At 34.3% G+C, this 16,335-nt stretch overlaps 1 protein-coding gene across 49 annotated transcripts in view; it reads left to right on the top strand.

Moving 5' to 3' along the window:
• The window catches only part of ABI2 (abl interactor 2), a 99,319-nt gene that overhangs the window by 54,673 nt on the left and 28,311 nt on the right, over positions 1-16,335 (top strand). For 26 of the 49 annotated variants that reach the window (XM_068966906.1, XM_068966917.1, XM_068966907.1 and 23 more), the window contains 2 exons: positions 4,438-4,614; positions 14,000-14,097. In XM_068966906.1, coding sequence (XP_068823007.1) covers positions 4,438-4,614; positions 14,000-14,097 — 275 coding nt within the window. Of the gene's footprint in view, positions 1-4,437; positions 4,630-6,111; positions 6,130-13,999; positions 14,098-16,335 lie in introns of all 49 variants that reach the window. The other 23 variants (XM_068966895.1, XM_068966896.1, XM_068966897.1 and 20 more) reach the window with 4 other exon arrangements.

The raw sequence follows: 16,335 nt of genomic DNA on the forward strand, positions 1-16,335 counted from the left end.
AAGTCTGATGTGTAATTATGTAATTAAATTGAATGTATTCTACCTAATCAAATCACTTATGTAGAGTCTACCTTATATTTCTGTTAAATCCATCAGACGATTCAGAGGTTTTTCTTGTTATTTAATAGTATGTAATCTTAAATCTGAATTTGCCATTCTAAAGGTTTTTTCACATTCCATATAAACTTCTGTAGACAGCATATAATTCATTGCTTGTTGTATTGCTATGCATCTTAGACTTAAAGAAAAAAAGTATCGGTTAGTTTTAGTGAGAGAGGTAAATTTTTATTCTGAAAGGACCTCTTGGAGGAAATAGTGTCATTTTAAATGATGAAATATATGAATTTGGTTTCCTGTAGAAGAAGGGATGTTGACAAATTGCTAATCTAGTACAAAATTTTGGGATTTATACATCAGAGTCTTAACATTTCTGCATATTTGAAATTGGGGCAAAGAACCCAGAAAAGAAATTAAGAATAAAAGTGCAAATGCCAAAGAGAAATTAATATATTAGAGTTCCTAAAAAGGAGGGACAATTTTTTATTAGTTTGCAAGAGAAAATAGGCAAGATTGTGTGGATAAATGATGACAAGAATATGACAACAGAAGTAATTATATTCTGATTGGAATTCTGTAATTCTTTGGTAGAAAAGTATGGCAGCCTTAAGGAGGAAAGTGATTATTAATAAACTGTAAGAATATGCATTTAGCTAATAAGAACTTTTTCATTTTGAGTATCACATAAATCTATATGATTTAATTAATAGATCTAATTAATAATATCTTTTAAAGCTAGTCTAATGGAATAAATTAAAAATGGGAGAGATGAATGGACAGAGACTGGTAGACTAGAAATAATGGGCTTGAGTCACAGCTTTCAAGAGTAAGTTGAGCCACTTTCATTTGGAGTCGAGTATCTGTAGAGGACAGTACTTGGAAAAGCAAGGGATCTGCAACTCTGCAATGGCTGTTAAGTTTATACAGAATATATTCAAGTAGTTGGATGAGGAGTTGAGTAGGAGAAATGGGCTGATGAAAGCTATAGCAAATAAACGAGTAAATTTTTAAAACTTAAATAGATTTTAAAAGCACTTGCCTTAAGGATTAAAATTTTTTTCGGTTACATTTAATGTACAGGTAGAGTCCTTTGTTTTAAAAGTCAACTGAATGTCAAAGCTATTTGATGCTTATTAGAATGGAATATTATTCTATTTTTCTATTATTCCATAGTATAAGAGGAAATGTTTTCTAAAACAAATATTCAATAAATGTTGTAAACAAGGATTGGCAAACTTTTTTGTAAAGAGCTAGATAGTCAGTATTTTTGACTTTGTGGGCCATAGAGGGTTTCAGACTCATTATTTTTTGAGTTGTATTTTTTTTTTTGTTTGTGTTGTATTTTTTTAAGCAACTGTTTAAAAATGTAAAAAACATTCTTAGCTTGTGCGCCATATAGAAACAGACAATAGGCTAGTCTTGTGATGTAGGATTTAGTTTATAAGTTCTTGCTCTACAAATTAATGTTTTTCAAGTGGGTGGATTTAAATTTTATAATCATTGTGCTTTATTAAAACATTATTTTGTTTATGGAGGGAGTCAAAGTTATTAAGATATTTTGAGGTCACATTTTTTTCACATTTGAGTCAAAAATACTATGTTGGGGTAATTTAGAGAAAAGGAATTGAAGCAAAGAAATAGAAGTTTAGTCAGGTCAAAGATGAGATGACATGTATATAGGAATGGTTGGTGTCAAGAGTTGTTGTTAAGGGTTGTCTGGTAGAATGGTTAAAGACCAGTAGATATTAGATATCTGAGGTATTTTCTAAACCCTGCTGTAGTTTCCTAAGATGTAGGCAATCTTTTAGAGTAGACAACTAGAAATGTATAACCAAACTGTTTTGGCTTTCTAAATGTAGAAATATGCTATTAAGAATTATGTTTTAAAATATGCCTTCAAGTTTAATGAGAATTAACATAAGAAACAACAAAAACATTTTTCTCACATTTCCTTCAACTAGTTCCTTTAAGAGTTTAGTGCTGGGCAAATGGTCACTTTCCTAATGAAGGGGTATGCATTTCCTTGTAACTCATTTCTGTTTTGCCTTCTCTAGGAATCTAAACTAAGAGCCTAATTTTATGCCCCATTATAGCAGCCATCCATTATTTAGGATTATTTATGAAAGTTCTTTGATCATTTCTTTTGCCATATTGGTTTTCCTTTTATGCTTCTTGTAATGGTTTATACAGCTTTGGGCTGTGTGTTTATGTGTACATAAAGAGAATAGATAAGTAATATGTAAGTGCCTACAGTCCGTAGGTATAGTCTAATTGTTTTCATTCTTTTTAGAGTCTCAGTTTTTTCAAAGAATGTAAAATACGTGTTTGTTACGAAATATAACTATATATTAGTGCAAATAATAAGTGAAATGTTACCCCCCTCTTCATTCTCCAGAGACATATTGATATTTCTAGCAGGAAAATTTGAAATTGAAGTTCCAGTTTGCCTCAAACTTAGAATTCTTTCATCATTGGTTAGGTTTACATTCTTATATTTTCATTTCTGGGTGAGATAATTATATTTTTAAAAACTAAGCAGAATGAAAACAATGTTGAAAGGATTACATTCTCTAATAAATTTTCTTTATTGATATGATAGAGACCAGTTATATACAAAAAATAAGGGTCATATTTTGTGTTTTTAGTTTATTTTGAAGTATACTTGACAAATATAAAGTTTTCCCAGCTCATATTTTTAATAATTTCAGAATTATCCTTTAGAAATTATTCAAAGTAAATGTGATTAATTTCTATTTTTTCTGAATTTAAAAATAAATAAATCCCAATATTGTCACTAATACACAAACTTCTTTCTTCTATTACAGCTCCCCCAACCAATGTAAAAGGAAAGCAGATTTTATAACTTATCTAATATGCACAGAAAAAGTTCAAAGCTTATTTTGGTCTTAAAATGAAATACTTATAATGCTAAGGTCTCTCCTACCTTTGCCAATATTTGATCTGATGGTTCACTTAGGTATTTATTAGTTACGCACTTTAAGAGTCTGTTGCTGTTAAAATCTCTTGGTTGAAATAAGAGGCTTCAGATTTGTTTCAGGTTTCCTTTAGACTTTATGTAGTTTAGAAGGATAAGTAATCATTGTTCAGATTTCCTAAAGTTGTATTTAATATTGTCATAATGTCCTAATATGACATAATAATGTCATAATATTGTCTTTCATTTTCATTTCTGTGTTACTACCTGGCTATTCTTTAAGAAAGGGTTAATTGAAGTAGGTTTGGGGAAGAATCAGCAATAATTCCTGCTTAAGCCATGAATGGTGGCAAGAGATGTGAACAATTTGGTGAAGTATGTTTGAAACTTTTAAAATTGAAACCCACAGTTAAAAATATATCTTATTTTCCATCTGTACACACTTTAATGTATGTATTTATGTACATAACAAATATTTTAAGAAAAAAGTACCTTACAGTGTGTATGTTGTCTGATAGTTCTGTTCTTTTTGATTTAAAATAATTGCTGCTCATTATCTCACTGAATTGCAACTTGCAATTTGAAACATGCTGTTTTAGTGTATTAATTGCCTGTGCTTATGGAGAAATGCACCCTCTATTAGCAAATGGAAAATAGAGTAAAAACACATTGTTGTTATGTACTAAATTATAGCCTGTTTTGAGCATTTAATAAAATAATGAAAATATTTTACTAGCATTTTATCATGATAAAATATAAGCAACTTTACCTCAGCACACTCATTTCTTTGTAAAAGATGACTTATATTAACATTGTATTTATATTTTAGGCCTTTTTAAATAAAAAGCTATTTAAACACTAAAAGAAGTTATACTAATAGGTTATCTTTAAATGTTACCAGATTAATTGCTGGTACTTTCTTAATTAGGCTAAATCTTACTAGAGAAGGAGAAAATTAGCATGCTTTAACCTGGAGGTTGGTAAGCTTTTCCTGTAAAGGGTCAGCTAATGAATGTTTTATGCTTTGCAGGTCATAAGGTCTCTGTTGCAGCGTTTACCTCTACCGTTGTTTTGTGAAAATATTTAGGCAGGTAGAATGACTGGTATTGCAGTAAAATTGTTTATGGAAACTGATATTTGAATTCCATATAATCACATGTCAAGGTCTTATTTTTCTTTTGACTTCTTTTAACCATTAAAAAATGTAAACACCACTCTTGGTTTTTCGGCTATAAAAAGATGGGCGATGGGCCAGATCTGTTTTGTCTGCCAGGATTTCCCAACTCTTCTGTCAGCCTGAAAATGGAGAAAGTCAGTGTTGGTCCCAAAAGGAGAAATTCGTGATTGCAGTTAAGAATATGAATAATGATGTTAAATCTCTACGTATTTATGTTTTTATTTTTCTGGCTATCAGGGCTATACATTTTTGTGTTTATGTTTTGTAGACCGTTGATATTCATAAAGAGAAAGTTGCAAGAAGAGAAATTGGTATTTTGACTACCAATAAAAACACTTCAAGGACACATAAGATTATTGCTCCAGCCAACCTTGAACGACCAGTTCGATATATTAGAAAACCTATCGACTATACAATTCTAGATGATATTGGACATGGAGTAAAGGTAAGCATAAGTTCTGTCAAACTTAAAAAAAAATAGCCCATGATGGAACTAACTCTTTAGAAAATTAAATGCTTATCTTTTCTTTCCAGAGGATCATTCTTGGCCTAGTTGTAGTTCTGAAGATTTCTTACCACTAATAACTGTGTTATCTTTCTTTTTAGTGCTGGGTTCTCAAGTTTTAAACAGTCGTCTTTGAGTGAATTGCATTTGCTTAATCAGTTATGAATATACCTCATGTACATCTGGAAGTAAATGTAGTATTATATTTTAAATCCTTTAATGATTTAATGTGACTATTAAATATTATTCAGTATGTTAGTAAAGTATTTGCTTTATCTCAAAAATATCAGCAAATTTCTGGCATTAGTTTTCAGAAAGAATATATGTAAACATGTACTTTGAATTTTTCTAGAAGAAATTTATTTCAACATTTTGGGTGAGGATAATGTAGGTAAAAGTAGTAAGTTAATTTAGTATTTCCACTGCTTTTCAGTGTATAGCCATTATATATTTTGGCTTTTAAAATGTATTTAGGTGCCTGCTATGTACATAAAGTACAGTAATCACAACTGATAAACTTACAACTTTCATTTAAATTGATACTTGTACTTAAGAAACTGTTCAGAGCTTCAGCTAAGTATTAGTTTATTTAAAGTTTGTGTCTCCTCAGTGATTTGAAAGACAATAACTTTTCTGAGCAACTATGTATATGCCTGTAAGTGAAACCATACAGTTCATGCAGTTAATTTATATATGCAAATTTAGAAAATAAATGCCACACAAGGATGGCTAGAAATCAGTTAAATCTAAATTGAATGTAGATCTAGGTAAGAGAATATGTACAGTGTAAATTTAAAACAAAAAAATTTTTCTCAAAGTTTTGAATCAAGCACTATCATCTGAAATTTAATATTTAATATCATAATGAACACCTAATACATTTAGATTGCAGTACAAATTAGAGCATTTTAAAATAGGATGTGTAATTGGATGGATAACTGAAATTTATTCTAACTTGGGAAAATTTTTTGAGGCTAACAACTGCTAATAGAAAATTTTAGGATCCTTTCAGAATCTAATGGCAAAAAGACACTTAAAATATAAAACATCATATTTGTACTTGCCCACTTATGTAATAATAAAAAGGTTATCCCCCTAACTCTTACTTAATTCTCCAGTAATTGTTCTTTAGGAACTCTGTAATCACTTTGATTTTTCTGGACTTTTAATGTTTAGGGGTCACTAATTTGAAGAAATCAGGAATAAAATTGTTTTTAAATAAAGGTGTCTTATACAATTTCATCCAAAAACTCCCGTTCATGACACATTCTGCTTTAACCACTCTTTCTATGATCTACTGAAACATTATTTTTTAATGCTGAATGCTTAACTGTTTTTTCTTTGTTTTTTCCTTTCTCTTCACATCCTGAAGTTCCAACTAACCTTTCAATGCTTTTTTCCCCTTACCTCTTTTATTTGCTCCATTTATGCATTAAGTGGTTGCTTAGATTTAAGGTAAGAGATTCCAGGGCTGGATTTCCATTCTTTGTTCTTATGTAGACTATTACATATGGGGAGTGAAGAGATACTTGGCACTTGGCCTTTTAAAACCAAGAAATAATTCCTTTTTCTTATTTTTGTCATGCAAATTTGTGTGTCTTTATGTTCCACGAGGGCAAATGTTTTTGACTGTTTTGTTCATTGCCTTATCCCGTGTGCCTAGGATAGTGCCTGACACACATTAGGTACTTAGTAAATATTTGTTGAATAAGTGATTATTTTGCAATGTTAATCTATTCTATGAAACTGAAATGTAAGTTACCCTATCATAAAATGTCATTATGAAATAAAATTAGCTGGATTTTTGTAAGTGGAGACATTTTGTTATGGATTGGAGGGCTGCTAATGTGCTTTGTTTAACCCTCCCCCTGTGTAATGCCTTTTTATTCTATAAATGGTGTGCTTGATCAGACACCTTATGGCCACTATGTCATTATCTCTTGACTCAATCACTGTAAAAAAAATGGAAAATTGGAAAATATTCAGTGTTAGGGGTGTTTTTTAAGTTGCAGTATCATATATCTTGGAAAAAATTAGCATTTTTATTCAAATTGCTTATAAATTATATATTTCCGTATAAACCACTTTAAGAGGTTTAAAGCTGAGTAGTATTACATGTAAAACATCAAAAGCTCATGATGGTGTTTAACAAAATACAAGTCTAAGAACTGGAGATAATCGCCTTTTTTTTTTACTTGTTTCAGTAACATTGGAGGGAAAACTGAGAAAAGATGTTCAAGAGTAAACAAGGAGCCTGTCAGATAGAGTGATCCTAAAATTGTCACCAAACTGAAAGTGCATTTCCTTTTTTTAACTTTTTTTCTTAGCTGAATTCTGTGATTCCTTTTCTCACACACACACGCATATATATATATATATATATATTCTTAACCATTCTCACCATATATTGTACTGTTGGCCGTGTCTTCAGTGTAGCAAGTGGTAACAAGAAGATGACTGAGACCTGAGTCCATAGCTACTAACCACGGCCATAGAAAGTGAAACAGCTCATGGTAGAGAGATGTGACCAGAGGAGCCCAGGCAGATGTACTTCATGTGAGTGAGTGAGGCATGTGGAATTGCGAGGAGATTCCTTTGCATAAAAGAGGTAGAAATAGACCCAAAGTAGTGTTTGTGGCTTCCTCAGCTTTTTCTGTGTTCCAGTTTCGGCTATTGATAATGAACCTCCAAAGTGATAGAAGTGTGCAGAAAATTCAACTAAAGGAAAAACAAAACAATGGGCCTGTTCTTTCCCCTTCAAGTTTAGACCATCTTGCCTAACGGGCCACCAATTCTGTCTTGGAAAAAGCCAGTTGTTGGAAAATTGTTTCAAAAATTAAGTAGAAATTTATCCATCTTTATTCTTCTTTTCTTTTTTATCTGTTCTTCCCTCCTTACTCCTAATCTCTTATCCATTATCTCTGTAGTTCAGTTCACTTGCTCAGGCATGTTTGAATCCTTGTGACCCTATGGACTGCAGCACATCAGGCCTCCCTGTCCATCACCAACTCCTGGAATTTACTCAAACTCATGTCCATTGAGTCGGTGATGCCATTCAACCATCTCATCCTCTGTGTTCTCTTCTTCTCCCACCTTCAATCTTTCCCAGCATCAGGGTCTTTCCAAATGAGTCAGGTCTTTGCATCAGGTGGTCAGAGTATTGGAGTTTCAACTTTAGCATCAGTCCTTCCAATGTATATTCAGGACTGATTTCCTTTAGGATTGACTGGTTGGATCTCCTTGCAGTCCAAGGGACTCTCAAGAGTCTTCTCCAACACCACAGTTCAAAAGCATCAATTCTTCAGCACTTTATAGTCCAACTCTCAGGTCGACTACTACATGACTATAGTATACACGACTACTGGAAAAACCGTAGCTTTGACGAGACAGACCTTTGTTGGCAACGTCTCTGCGAATATACTGTCTAGGTTGGTCATAACTTTTCTTCCAAGGGGCAAGCGTCTTTTAACTTCACGGCTGCAGTCACCATCTGCAGTAATTTTGGAGCCCCCCAAAATGAAGTCTGTTACTGTTTCCACTGTTTCCTCATCTATTTGCCATGAAGTGATGGGACCAGTTGCCATGATCATAGTTTTCTGAATGTTAAGTTTTAAGCCAACTTTTTCACTCTCCTCTTTCACTTTCATCAAGAGACTTTAGTTCTTCGCTTTCTGCCATAAGTGTGGTGTCATCTGCATATCTGAGGTTATTGATAATCCAGCTTGTGCTTCATCCACTCCAGTGTTTCTCATGATGTACTCTGCATTTAAGTTAAATAAGCAGGGTGACAATATACAGCCTTGACGTACTCCTTGCGCGATTTGGAACCAGTCTGTTGTTCCATGTCCAGTTCTAACTGTTGCTTCCCGACCTGCATACAGATTCTCAGGAGGCAGGTTAGGTGGTCTGGTATTCCCATCTCTTTCAGGATTTTCCAGTTTATTGTGATCCACACAGTCAAAGGCTTTGGCATAGTCAATAAAGCAGAAATAGATGTTTTTCTGGAACTCCCTTGCTTTTTTGATGATACAATGGATGTTGGCAATTTGATCTCTGGTTTCTCTGCCTTTTCTAAATCCAGCTTAAACATCTGGAAGTTTATGGTTCATGTACTGTTGAAGCCTGGCTTAGAGACTTTTGAGCATTACTTTGCTAGCTCACATCTCATATGAGTGACATGAGTGCAATTGTGTGGTAGTTTGAGCATTCTTTGGCACTGCCTTTCTTTGGGATTGGAATGAAAACTGACCTTCACCAGTCCTGTGGCCACTGCTGAGTTTTTCAAATTTGCTGGCATGTTGAGTGCAACACTTTCACAGCATCATTTTTTAGGATTTGAAATAGCTCAAGTGGAATTCCATTACTTCCACTAGCTTTGTTCGTAGTGATGCTAAGGCCCACTTGACTTTGCAATCCAGGATGTCTGGCTCTAGGTGAATGATCCCACATCGTGATTATATGGGTCGTGAAGATCTTTATTATATAGTTCTTCTGTGTATTTTTGTCACCTGTTCTTAATATCTTCTGCTTTTGTTAGGTCCATACCATTTCTGTCCTTTATTGTCCCTATATTTGCATGAAAAGTTCCCTTGGTATCTCTAATTTTCTTGAAGAGATTTTTAGTCTTTTCCATTCTATTGTTTTCTTCTATTTCTTTGTATTGATCACTGAGGAAGGCTTTCTCATCTCTCCTTGCTATTCTTTGAAACTCTGCATCAAATGGGTATGTCTTTCTTTTTCTCCTTTGCCTTTAGCTTCTCTTCTTTTCTCAGCTATTTGTAAGGCCTCGTGAGATAACCATTTTGTCTTTTTGTGTTTTCTTTTCTTGGGAATGGTCTTGATCACTGCCTCCTGTACAATGTCATGAACCTCCATCCATAGTTCTCAGGCACTCTATCAGATCTAATCCCTTGAACCTGTTTGTTACTTCCACTGTATAATCGAAAGGGATTTGATTTAAGTCATACCTGAATGGTCTAGTGGTTTTCCCTACTTTTCTCTGTAGTGGATTATGTTTAAAACTCTTGTTACCTTAGGCTTTTTGTCTTCCTGTCTTACTAAAAATTTTACCTTTCTCCTGAAGCTACACTTGAATTCCTGATTTCAGTTTTGATTTCCCTCAGAGAATCTCCTGTTCCTTTTCCTGTTGGCTCAGAGAATTGAAATAAGAACATATATCCTCTGAGGAGAGGGATAGAGGTCTCTAGGAAGCCAAAAATTATGCACTGGATGGCACTGCTGGGGACACACTGGACACGGGATGAGGCCTTCAGGTGTTTGCCCACAGCTTCTGCCCATCCTCGCTTCGCCACCTCCAGACACAAACTGTACATACTACTCCTCTTCTCAGTGTGTTCAGATTTTGCCCTTTTTAAAACTTGGTAACACTCCAACTCAGATTTTTCTCTATAAAACCTTCTGTTAGGTAATTCTCACATCGATACTTCTTTTTTGGAGATTTCTGTATTATTTGTAGAAATTACTTTTTGTTTTAAGCAGAGTGTCTTAGTTATTCTAAAATAAGTTCCTTGAAAGCAGAGAAATCATTTTATAGACCTTTGTCTCCCCTTATTTTTCTTATTCTTTTATTCTTGTGTCTAGAGGTCTGGTGGTTGGTGGTTTAAATGAGCGATATACCACAGGTGTCATTTTAGAATGTGTCTCCCACTATTGCAGCAAGTTATCTATTCCTGGGAGATTTCTTCCTAACAGAGGTGATACGCTCTATGAACTAAAGATACAAAGATACTTTGTGAACTCTAGTATTTTTTAAAGAGTCTTTACGGGGTACTGGAAAGCACCGAGATTTGTAATGAGCATTATATATGATATGCATGATGTTATATATCAAGGTTCAAGGAGGTGCTGCTGCTGCTAAGTCGCTTCAGTCGTGTCTGACTCTGTGCGACCCCATAGACGGCAGCCCACCAGGCTCCCCCCTCCCTGGGATTCTCCAGGCAAGAACACTGGAGTGAGTTGCCATTTCCTTCTCCAATGCATGAAAGTGAAAAGTCAAAGTGAAGTCACTCAGTTGTGTCCGACTCCTAGCGACCCCATGGACTGCAGCCCACCAGGCTCCTCCGTCCATGGGATTTTCCAGGCAAGAGTACTAGAGTGGGGTGCAAGGAGGTACTGCATATACCAAAAAAGCATAGGGCAGGAAAGACAGGAGCACTTTAGAAGCGGTATTAAGGTATAATGACTGGCCTGATGGTTGGTGCTAGTTGTGGTCTCCGAAGTTTGGAGACCAGAGAAGACCTCTCTGGTCCTAGAGGAACTGCTCTTACTCTTGGTATTGCCTGCGTTTCTTAGTCCAGGCTGGTGGGAAAGTATTTGAGCTTGTCCATGCATAACCTTTGTCACCTAAATGAAATATTTCTTCTGTTCTTGAGTGTTTCTTTCTGGCAGGAAAAGAAAAAAAGACTTTTCCTGCTGTTTCTCCATGTGCCTAATCCCTATTTCACTCAGCTCTCAGTGATGACTTTTTCCCTTTGTGGCATCAGAAAATACCCACATTAATTGAATTATTGTTGGAATCAGCCACCAAAGTTTCATTCCAGTTCCCAAGTAAAGCTTTGGAGAGAATGATGAGCACTGCTGTTCATGATTCAGGACCTCTAACTACACACTTATGTGCCAGATGATAGTGTGCCTAGGTGCTTTTTAAAGTTTCACGTAGAATTGCTGCTATGAATGGCGCAGTGTTGCTTTGTTTTCTTTGTCCTGAGTTCGCAGTGTGTGCTGTCTCTCTAGCTCTCCTTCACCACACTCACAGTTAGCCTTGTGTTTTGCTCCTTATCTGGAACCATTGGGTTGCCCTATAACTTCCCTCAAAGTAGTTTTTAGAACCATGATAACTATCCCATAAATATTTTTTTTTACCAAATTATTTTAGTTGTGAAATAGTTTAATTTTAATTATAATGTAGATTTCACCTATGAATATTGTTTTGTTTGGCAATTTTTCTTGTTTTTTGTTTGTTTGTTTTCCTCAAATTAGACGGCAGTATTTATACTCTGCATAGCATATTCATTGTTTTACTTTTAGTATTAAAGCATTTTCCTCTAAGGAAAACTACCTTGAAGAAATACTGAGTTCTCTTTTAGCTTAATACAAAGGTAGTACAGAACTACATATTAGTTGGACATTCCATAGAGACTCTGGTTTTTTTAAAGTGAAAATTACTCATGCAAATCCTGTTTACCAAAGAAATAGAACCATTTGATGATTCTACAGGTCAAAAATGTATCAAATTTTATGTATTGAATTGCCCACTATGCTTCCATTTGTAGATTGTTTATTTCATATTATTTTTTGGATAGATTTCAAGATTTGTAGAGAAGATACTGCAATTTAAATGGAACACCTTACATACCAAAACCTTAAACAAATTAAAGTTGGAAAGCTGTTTCAAATATTGTAGCTATTCCATGTATAGAATAAAATTCTGTCTTACCCTTTTCTGTCCTTGCTCCTTTTCCTCCCTATTTCTAGCAAATTGATGTAGTTTAGTGTTTGGCTCACCTACTTCTCCTTCATCACTTAAAGTGACCTTGGGTTTTATGTTGTTTAAGGTTGAGCTTAAAGGACTTTGGTTACTACTTTTAAAAATCTCCTGGTATCATGAATTAAGATATACGGTTTTTAAAGCTATTGGTTATTTGTCATACTACTCCTAAAAATTTGCCCCAATGTGGATTAATTTTTTAAAAACTTCTTCTGGCACTTTAAAGATATGATCAGTATACCCTCTGCTTATTAATGAGGGGGAGAACACAGATAAGTTAATTTTTATTCTTCCTTGATAACCAGTTTGTTTTGTATTTGTTGTTTAAAAGTAATAACAAAGGAGTACAGAAAAATGCATACCCTTAAAAATATTGCTATTTCAAAGGTATCATTTGTCATTAAAGATTGTTTTAACATCACACACAACTTGTTCACTGGGCTATTCATTTGAAGAGTTTGTTTCTTAATATATTTTTTCTTGCCTATTCAGATAACAAGCAGTATTTTAGGATTTTAAAATATTCCATTTAAGACAGAGTTAATTTTGACAGCCTCAATATTCTGTATGTAATTATGATGTTTTCTTAAATTTTGTATTTTAAAATTATAATTATAAATGTATTCTGATTTCAAAAGTATAATGTCTTACAGTTTCATTTTATAAGTATAATTTGAATACTCTGGACATACTTAGAGTGGAAAAGTTAAGATCCTCTTTTGAAGTGTTTGGCAGTCCAGAATATTAGGAGCTTTAAAATAGGGTCAGGCATGAACACACATGGTGAACATTATTAACTCTAACCCATTGGTAATCTCAAACAACTTGAGATTGCATTTGAACTATATTCATGGGTGACTTATCTTAATGCCTTAAGATACCCAGATTTCTAGGGCTTTCTGTGTAAGTGCTCACTTCCTCTGTTGGTGGCATCCTCTTCTGGTAGCAATCCACACTTGTTCCCAGGTCACCCAACTTTCCCACACTTGGGTTTTCAACCAGGGATAGAATAGTGAGGAACACAGCTTAGCTCTGTGTTCTTAGCTCTTAGGATTGTGTTGCATCTTTCTCATGCCTAATTAATCTTCATTTTGGGCCTGAGTGGGTTTAATTCCTTCCTGTTGGAACTAGGACATTGCCAGTGGCCACTGTACCACTCACAGTTGAATGGTATACCTCAGCCTTTCTGGTTCAGATGTTTAGGAACATGCCTTAACTTCTGGCAGTTCTCAGGTAGGTGATTCCTTCATAAAAGAACATTAATGAAATCTGAATTGTAAGGCTGGTCCACAATTTATAAAAAGGAAATTTTCTCTGTATGATTTAATTTTATATAATATTCTCTACTTACAGAGGATCAAAACTAAAGTTGCATACTTTTGGGGGAAAACATGTATTTTGTTTTCTTATGATAAGCTTGCTATTTAAAAAACAAGGAATTGCTTAAAGGCATTGTTGTTTCTGATTGAGTTACTCTTATTAAAACTGAAATTTTTATAGTTAACCTATTTAATTTCAATTGAATATAGTATCAAACAGTCTAACCAGTGATCTGTTGGTGTGATGAGCTAATGGCAAATATAGTCTTTGCATACACGTTTATAATCATCTGAAAATCTCATGTTAGGAGGAGTCCTTTGAGTACAACTGTAGAATGATAGTAGAGTAGAAATTGCATATGAAATGCATGGCCTCTAATTTTTTTTTCCTATTTAAACCTTCCCCTCCTTTGTTAAATAGCATAATGTTATTTCCCGAAAGTGGAACTTTGTTTCAATGCATTCAAATTAAATTGAGTTTTCCTCAAAATTTTTTTAGGTGAGTACCCAGAATATGAAGATGGGTGGGCTGCCGCGTACAACACCTCCAACACAGAAGCCCCCCAGCCCCCCTATGTCAGGCAAAGGGACACTTGGGTGAGTATGTAACTAAGTAGTAATCACAAACCGTTTCATGTACTGTGTGAAAACTAAACACTATATATATGTTTAAACTATTTTTAAATATTTGAAAAGAGAATATTTTCTTCCTAAGATTATCCATTTTGTGTGTAACTTTCCCAAAAGGAAAACATCTTTTATACTTTAAATTATACCTGGGAAACATGTCTCTACTTTAAAAATATTCTGTTTAGAAATTATTTTTCTAATAAATTTTAAATTTGAGGTAAAATCCTAGCCTAAGTTCATGGCTTATTATAAATTGCACTCTAATTCCTATTTTCAGAAACATTTTAGTCTTTTCTGTTATAATTGAGTCTTCTTATTCTGACTAGTCTTCTGAAGAAAATACTGTACAGATGATAGAATTCTATATATCTTGTTTTTTTATGAGAAATTATGAGCTTTCATTCAGTCTACAGACTGGGGCTGCAGATTTGACATAAATGGTCAATTAACAGAAAAGCTTGACCTTGTTTCTTTTATAGCATCTTAATACAGAAACTTGGTTTATCATGATCAAGGTTTGTGATCAGTTGGGCATAATATTGCCCAGAAGTTGGGTGACTAAAATTGTGGTCCTGCTCTGCTCCTGATGTGTGGTCTTGCATAGTAAGCCTCTTAGCAATTCAGTTTTTTCATCTGTAAAAGGGGGTAATATTTGTCCTCTGTCAACTTTTCAGGGTCATTGTACCATGAATTGGATTTTTTAAAAAAAATATATAAGACAAAGACAAAATGCCTTTATTACCATTGGCTTTGTGATATATGCTTAAAAGTTTTTCATTGGAAATCTTGTTTTTTGGCCCCCTCACCAAAAAGCAAACAAGAAAACCAGACCAAAAGACCCAGCAACCTAATCAGTCAAAGAAAGATAATGTGGAAGGAGGAATTAAAGTTAGGGCAGTGGAAAACAAAAGGATAAAATCAGATTTCTGGCCAGAAATAGGGTGATTTTATTTGGGGAGGACAAAAAAAATTCTGCTTAGGTTAGAAAGAAAAGCTCTACTAGCTTAGATAAGATTTAAGCTTCAGAGTAGAACGTAGATGTCATGGTATGTCATAATTGTACAGGGTAAGAATAGAGATCAGGTCAAGAGGGAGTATTTGTTTTATTTTCCTGCGAAATGTCTATATTTCTGTCACGTATAGTTTCTAATGGATTTTATTAGGTTTTGAATCAAGAATGTTAGCAAGATAATCCTAGTAAAATAAAAATTTCCATTGCTCCCAAATTTTAAAGATTTACTTACACACTAGTATTTGTTTTCCCTGTGTATCAGCAAGGGCTCTGCAGGATTCCTGAAGGCCAGAGTGGCCGAGCACCACTAGCTATTTGATGGTCACAGCCTGGCTTCTTCACAGTCTTGGCTCAGCCACTGTATTTTGTCCTCTCTCCCTAGTTTTTTACCTTATTTTTATCATTGTCTTCACTGTATGGCCTTCCCTGGTGGCTCAGCTGGTAAAGAATCCGCCTGCAATGAGGGAGACCTGGGTTCATTCCCTGCGTTGGGAAGATCGCCTGGAGAAGGGAAAGGCTACCCACTCCAAGTATTCTGGCCTGGAGAATTCCGTGGTCTGTATATATATAGTCCATGGGGTCGCAAAGAGTCGGACACAACTGAGCAACTTTCACTTCACTGTGTAGTTTTTAGTCAGCAAGGTTTTTGTTCTGTTTTCTTGGATGACACAGAGCAGTTTTATTGTCTGGGAAAAATTGTTTGGAAATCCATCAGTTTCCTATTTTATGGTGTTTTATGTGTACATCATAATTTCAGAGATGCCTTAACTTCTTTATAGCTTCTTTATAACTTCTTTAAATTCAAGGCCCTGACATTCCTTTTTTTTTTTTTGACCCAATATCTTATCTAGTGCCCCTTATTTATTTTTAATACCATGTATATTTGTTTATGCAAGAGGATTTTGAGAGTAGTAGAGTACACAGGGTCATTGCAAAGTAACCTCATCCAGAATCAATGAGCTGAAACTGGAGTGGATGAGAGAGAATAATATTTAAAGGAACCTTGGGAGCTTTTGAGGAAGTGAATTATTGAGAAATACAGAAGTCAGGTGAGCATCATCATTTTAGGGGAAAAAAGCTCTTTAATTTTCATATCTTGAGATCCAGTTAAAGATCAGAATCTCATCTACATAATATCAATTTCATGTCAGCTGAGTATTAATCATTGTCATCATGATGGAAACTTAAAGATG

The sequence above is a fragment of the Capricornis sumatraensis genome, chromosome 3, assembly GCF_032405125.1.
Source record: "Capricornis sumatraensis isolate serow.1 chromosome 3, serow.2, whole genome shotgun sequence".
Lineage (NCBI taxonomy): Eukaryota > Metazoa > Chordata > Mammalia > Artiodactyla > Bovidae > Capricornis > Capricornis sumatraensis.